General features: G+C 41.2%; 1 protein-coding gene across 1 annotated transcript; it reads left to right on the forward strand.

The window, feature by feature from the left end:
• On the forward strand, positions 1-4,647 carry LOC131994780 (uncharacterized). The gene has a single exon (XM_059361658.1). It carries the CDS (start codon positions 1-3, stop codon positions 4,645-4,647), a length of 4,647 nt encoding a protein of 1,548 aa, XP_059217641.1.
• The last annotated feature ends 1,753 nt before the right edge of the window (positions 4,648-6,400 follow it).

The raw sequence follows: 6,400 nt of genomic DNA on the forward strand, positions 1-6,400 counted from the left end.
ATGGCTAATATGGAGAAATTCGTGGAAGCGCAGAAGAATTTAGCCGAAAGTATGGTGAAAATAAAAAATAAGTTGAGTGAAGAACGGCTGACCAGAGCAGGGTTCGATCAATTGGAGAGAAATTATCATGATTCAGTCAAGAAATTGAAGAGTAATCATGAAGTGATGATGACAATAGAGCCCAAGAGCGATGATTACTTCGTAAAGGATTTTTACGGATTAATGATGAATGGGCTGGTGAAGGAGGTTGAGGAGATGATAAGGAGTCGGGAGGTAACGGTTCAGAAGAAAAGCAACAATGGCAGTGGCGCAGAAGGAAGTAATCTGGGACTGCAGTTGGAGAGGAAAGAAGAGTTTGGGAGCAGGGAGGAAGCAGCAGTTGGAAAAGCGGCAATGCTACAGGAGAAGCCGTCAATAAGGAAATATTTTTTCCAAAAAATCGAAAGAATAGAGAAGAGATTGGAAAGTGGTGAAGTCGATGAGAGAGATATCGAAGATAGTTTGCGGCAGTTGAATGGATTTTATGACAAGTTGCTGGCAACGAATGAAATAGACGAGGAAGTCTTTGAACAATACGAGGAGATGACGGAAAGACTTAGTATTCGACGGAAAGTCGTTGGAGAGCAAAAAATGGAGAAAGCAGAGGGAAAAGAAATCCGCAGCAACATCAGGTTAAGCGAAGTGAGGATACCCGAGTTCAGCGGCAAAATTGAGGACTGGGAGTCATTCCATGACTTATTTAAAAATTTGCTGCATAATTCGCCTCATTTTTCCGAAGTAGAGAAATTATACAGGCTGAAGGCAGCCATTAAAGGAGACGCAGCTCAACTAATTCAGCATTTAAAAATAACCGACTCCAATTATGAAGCTGCCTTTGAATTATTGAAGAAAAGGTACGAGAATAGGAGATTGATGTTCACGAATTTGTGTGATAAGATTCTGGACCAACCAGTAATGAATAGCGATTCAGCGGCAAGTATAAGACGCATGCTTGACACTACCAAAAACTGTGTAATGGCGTTGAGGGGCATGAATGTGTCTACAAAGGATGCTGAACCATTTATTGCCAGAATAATTGTGAGAAAGTTTGATAAGGATGGGTTGCGGCTATATGAGCAACAAGTAAGGAAGCCGAGAGAAATTCAAACTTTGGATGATGTCTTAGAATTTTTGCAACAACAATACCTTGCGTTGGAAGCGGCGGGAGAGCAGGAAGTGAACGTGAAGAGAATTTATGGAAACAAAAATAATATGTCAACCAAATTTTGCTACTTTTGTGAGAAAAGTGGGCACGGGGTGATAGAATGCAGGAAGATGTTGGCAATGACACCGGCAGAGAGAAAGCCTGCGGTATCTGCGAAAAAAATTTGTTTCGTTTGTCTTTTACACAGGACAGACAGAAAATGCAATAGTGTTGTGCGCTGCAACAAATGTGGAGGTAATCACCATCATTATCTTCACAATGGTGACCAAAGAAGCGTTAATCAGCAAGTTAATCCCACATCATCTATGGTAATTGAGAGAAAACAACAACAAGTTTTATTGGCAACAGCATTGGTAAAAGTACGGGCAGCGACGGGAGAATTTGAGTTGCTACGGGCAATGATAGATCAAGGGTCACAGATAACATCAATTTCGGAAGAAGCTTCGCAGATTTTGGGATTGCCAAGGATAAAAGAAAAAACGGAAATACACGGCTTGGGTGGTACTTTGGTTGGTGTGTCGAAGTACAAAGTGGACTTAGTTATAAAGCCAAGATTTCTTAGCAAACATGTATTCAATTCACAGGCGATGGTACTACCTACGATAATGAGCCAGCAGCCAGGTAAATCCTTCGACATAGATATGAAGCAATGGCGAAACTGTATGTTGGCTGATCCATTCTTCAATAAATCCGATCGCATTGATCTAATAATCGGTGGAGACATTTACGCCGACATAATGGAAAAAGGGCAGAAGAGAGTAAGCGGTCCGTTCTCACAACAAACGAAACTTGGTTGGATAGTATCTGGAGCTCTATCCAATGGAATAAGCAAAGTGGAAAAAGTGCAGGTGGCTGCGACGAACCTTGAACGTTTTTGGGAAGTAGAGGAAGTGGAAGCAGAAGATCAGTGTACAAATGATGACCAGTGGTGCATGCAGAATTTTGAAAAATCGACCGTTATTCGAGATGATGGTCGATTGATGGTGTCATTACCTTTTAAGGCTGATATGGAACTAGGCGAATCCAAACCGCAAGCAATGGCCAGGTTTTTGAATGGTGAAAAGAAGTTGGAGAAATATCCATCACTAAAAGCTGAATATATAACCTTCATGCGAGAGTATCGGGAACTGGGTCATATGGTGCAAGTACCGATGGAGATGAAAGGAAAATATTACTTACCGCATCAAGCAGTGATCAGAGAAGATAGCCGAACAACGAAAGTGCGAGTGGTGTTTGATGCATCAGCGAAAACATCGAATCAAAGAAGTTTGAATGACATAATGCACACTGGACCTAAACTTCAACGCGATATATTTGATATAATGTTGAAATGGCGTTTATGGAAGTATGTATTGACAGGAGACGTGGAAAAGATGTATCGGCAGATTGTAGTGAGGCCAGAAGATCAAGAATATCAATACATACTTTGGAGAGAGAACAGAGCGGAACCAATAAAGCAATATCGTTTAACAACAGTAACATATGGCACATCAGCGGCGCCGTTTCTGGCAGTAAGGTCACTGTTCATGATAGGTGATTACTGCAAAGAGGAGATGGTGAAAAATATTATAAAAGAAGATTTTTATATGGATGACCTCATGACTGGAGCTGATACTGTAAAGGGAAGTCAACATATTCTGCAATCAGTGGCACAGCAGCTGCAGAAGTTTAATTTTCATTTGAGAAAATGGATTTCAAATGACCCTAAAATTACGGAAATTGTAGAAAATCGAGGACGCAATGAAGTTATATCGATTAAAGACGACGAGTCCATAAAAACCTTGGGTGTTGGGTGGGATCCCAATATGGACCACTTTCGATTCAACGTCAGCTTTAGTCATCCTTCACAAATGACAAAGAGAAAAGTACTGTCATTGGTAGCTAGAATTTTCGACCCATTGGGATGGTTATCACCAATAACGGTGGTAGCAAAATTGATCGTTCAGAAGCTGTGGCTGTTAAATATAGATTGGGATGAGACGATACCCGAGGAAATTTTGACGCAATGGCTAGAATTCGCAAATCATTTGGATTCTCTTCATAAAATAAAAATCCCTAGATGGCTGGGTACATCGACAACTACAAAGTTCGAGCTTCATGGCTTTTCAGACGCGTCCGAGAAAGCATATTCCGCAGTAATATTCATTAAATGTGAAATGAGGGTGACTTTACTAACTGCCAAAAGTAAGGTCAACCCAATCAAAAATAAAAAGACGCTGCCAAAATTGGAGCTGTGTGGTGCACATCTGTTGGCGAGATTGTTGAATAGGGCAGAGAAAATCATAGGAAGAGAGACGAACGTGTTTGCATGGACTGATTCAACAATCACACTGGGGTGGATCCAAAATAATCGTAGCAAGGACAAATTCATAAAGAATAAGGTGCAGGATATAAATGTGCTTGTACCAACAGCAACATGGAGATATGTTGGCACAAAGGAAAATCCAGCAGATATTGCATCAAGAGGTATTCAACCACATCGGCTAATGGACTATAAGCTATGGTGGAATGGTCCTGAATGGTTGCGGGAGCCTTCAAGTCATTGGCCTGAACTACCACAGAGGACTGCAGTGATAGCATCGACGATGGTAACAACAGAAGTAAATTTTTTGGATGATATAATGACGAGATACTCCAGGTTTTCTAAAATGCGGCGTGTAGTGGCATACGTCATTCGATTTATTGAGAGGACAAGGAATAAAATCAAAATTTCTGGTGGTTTAGCTGTGCATGAACTTATAGAAGCTGAAGAACATATACTATCACGTCATCAGCAAGTTATGTTTTCTAAAGAAATTATATCTTTAAAAAGAGGATCTTCAATTGATCGAGGCAGCCGTATAGTGGGACTACATCCTTTCTTAGACAGAAGAGGCATACTTCGAGTTGGCGGTCGACTGCAAAATGCAAATATGTCCTTCAATCAAAAACATCCAATTGTATTGAATAAATCGAATCTGACAGCCGCAATAGTGCGATCGTTTCATCTGGCAACTTTACATGGAGGAAACAGATTGACTGAAACATCCACAAAACGCAAATATTGGATTATTGGCTTGAAAGCAGCGATAAAAAAGTGTATACGATCGTGTCCAAGATGTATACGGTACAAACAAGAGACAGCGAAGCAGATAATGGGTGACTTGCCAGATTCGAGGGTTACAGCGATGCAACCTTTCTTATATACAGGAGTGGACTACGCTGGACCTATAAGGATGAAGTGCTCCAGAAACAGAGGACAAAAGTGTTTTAAAGGATACATTGCTATATTTGTCTGCATGTCAACAAAAGCAATTCATCTGGAAGCTGTGAGCGATTTGTCCACATCAGCATTTTTGGCAGCCTTGAAACGGTTCTTTTCCAGAAGAGGAAAGAGTGCTAAAATGTACAGCGACAATGGGACAAATTTTGTTGGAGCGAAAAATAGACTTGATGCGGACTAAAAGCTGTTATTCAAAGAAATCGAGACGTGATGCCAGTGCTGGCGGAGGAAGGTGTGGAGTGGCATTTTATCCCCCCGGCAGCCCCTCATCAAGGAGGGATTTGGGAGTCTGGCGTGAAATCTGTGAAGCATCATCTGAGACGTGTTATTGGCGAGACCAGATTAAGTTACGAGGAAATGGCCACATTGCTGTGCCAAATCGAAGCGGTTTTAAACTCAAGGCCATTGGTGTATATGGATAATGAAGAAGTGGAATCTCTTGATTTTTTGTCACCGAGTCATTTTCTGATTGGGAGGCAGACGACGGATGTACCGGAGTATGTCAACGAAGTGGTAGGATCTCTCAACAAGTGGAAGCTGATACAGAAGATGAGAAGAGATTTCTGGAATCGATGGAAAGAGGAATATCTTTCAACGTTGCAGCAGCGAAGAAGGTGGAACCGGCCAGAGGTGAATTTGGCGAATGGAGATGTAGTCATCATTAAAAACGAATTGACACATCCAGCGAAATGGCCTATGGGACGAATCATTGAGACTCATCCGGGCAAGGATGGGAGAGTTCGAGTTGTGTCATTGAAGTTGCAAGATTGCATATTAAAACGCCCTGTCCAGAAACTCTGTCCATTAATAAGAGCTTCGGATGAAGAGGTGGAAGAAGTGTCGCCACAAACAACAAAAGCAGGATTGAGGAATACGCAGTCGGCAAACAAGCATGTTTTTAGTGTATTAGTAATGCTGCTACTTGCTGCCACAAGTCAGATTGGAGCAGTGGCTACAACTGGAGGTTCAATCTCTGAGATAAGCAATTCTACTGCAATTTACCTGGATCACTTGGGAACTGTGGATGTAGTAGCGTCTTCATGGAATCTGCTAATCTATTTCAAGCTTGATCCGTTCTTTGAGGTAATTAGCAAATCCGAACAATTGCTGGTGGATATGAGAAATACATGTGGAAAATTGATGACCTTTGAAGACCACTGTGGTCATGTACTGGACGAGATGGAGCAGATAGTGAAGGAGATGATATACACTAATCGATATTTGTTTCATGATGATGTGGCTAGATCCAAGAGAGCACCCTTAGAGTTTATTGGCTCGCTACAGCACATCCTCTTTGGCACGATGGATGCTGATGACAGGAAAGTTGTAGAAGAAAACATGAGGAAACTATTGGGAAATCAGCATGACCTGAAATACCTTGTGCAAAAACAGACGTCTATTCTGGAATCGTCAGTGAATGTCATTCGCAAAACGACGGAAGAAGTAAACAGCAACTTCAAAAGTATAACAGAACGGGTGAACAACATGACGGAAGCGATGAAGGAGGTATATTTGGTGTACCGCGAGTCCATCAAATTTTTCATGGTGACGAAAGAATTGCACATAATCATAAGTGAGAACCAGAGGGTCCAAGCGAAGATAATCGAATTGCTGATAGATATAAATCATGGTAAATTAAATCCCTCATTGCTCACGCCAATTCAGCTCCAGAATGAAATACACCAGATGCTGGAGAATATACCTGAAAGCCTTAAACTGCCGGGAAAGAAGCATAATCAGCTAAGCACCATATATAAGCTAATGAAGGCGAAAGCGTTTATAATAGACAATCAATTGGTGATATCTGCAGAAATACCATTATTCAACGATCATGTCTCCCAAATACACAGGGTAATACCTGTGCCTGTTGTATATAATGGCATGAAACAGATAGTCGTTGCAAGAGAGCAGTTCATTTTATATAATTTTAATAT

Source organism: Stomoxys calcitrans, chromosome 2 (genome assembly GCF_963082655.1).
Source record: "Stomoxys calcitrans chromosome 2, idStoCalc2.1, whole genome shotgun sequence".
In the NCBI taxonomy this organism is placed as follows: Eukaryota; Metazoa; Arthropoda; class Insecta; order Diptera; family Muscidae; genus Stomoxys; species Stomoxys calcitrans.

Coding starts and splice junctions, on each gene's coding strand:
- LOC131994780 (XM_059361658.1), top strand. CDS start 1: ATGGCTAATATGGAGAAATTCGTGGAAGCGCAGAAGAATTTAGCCGAA.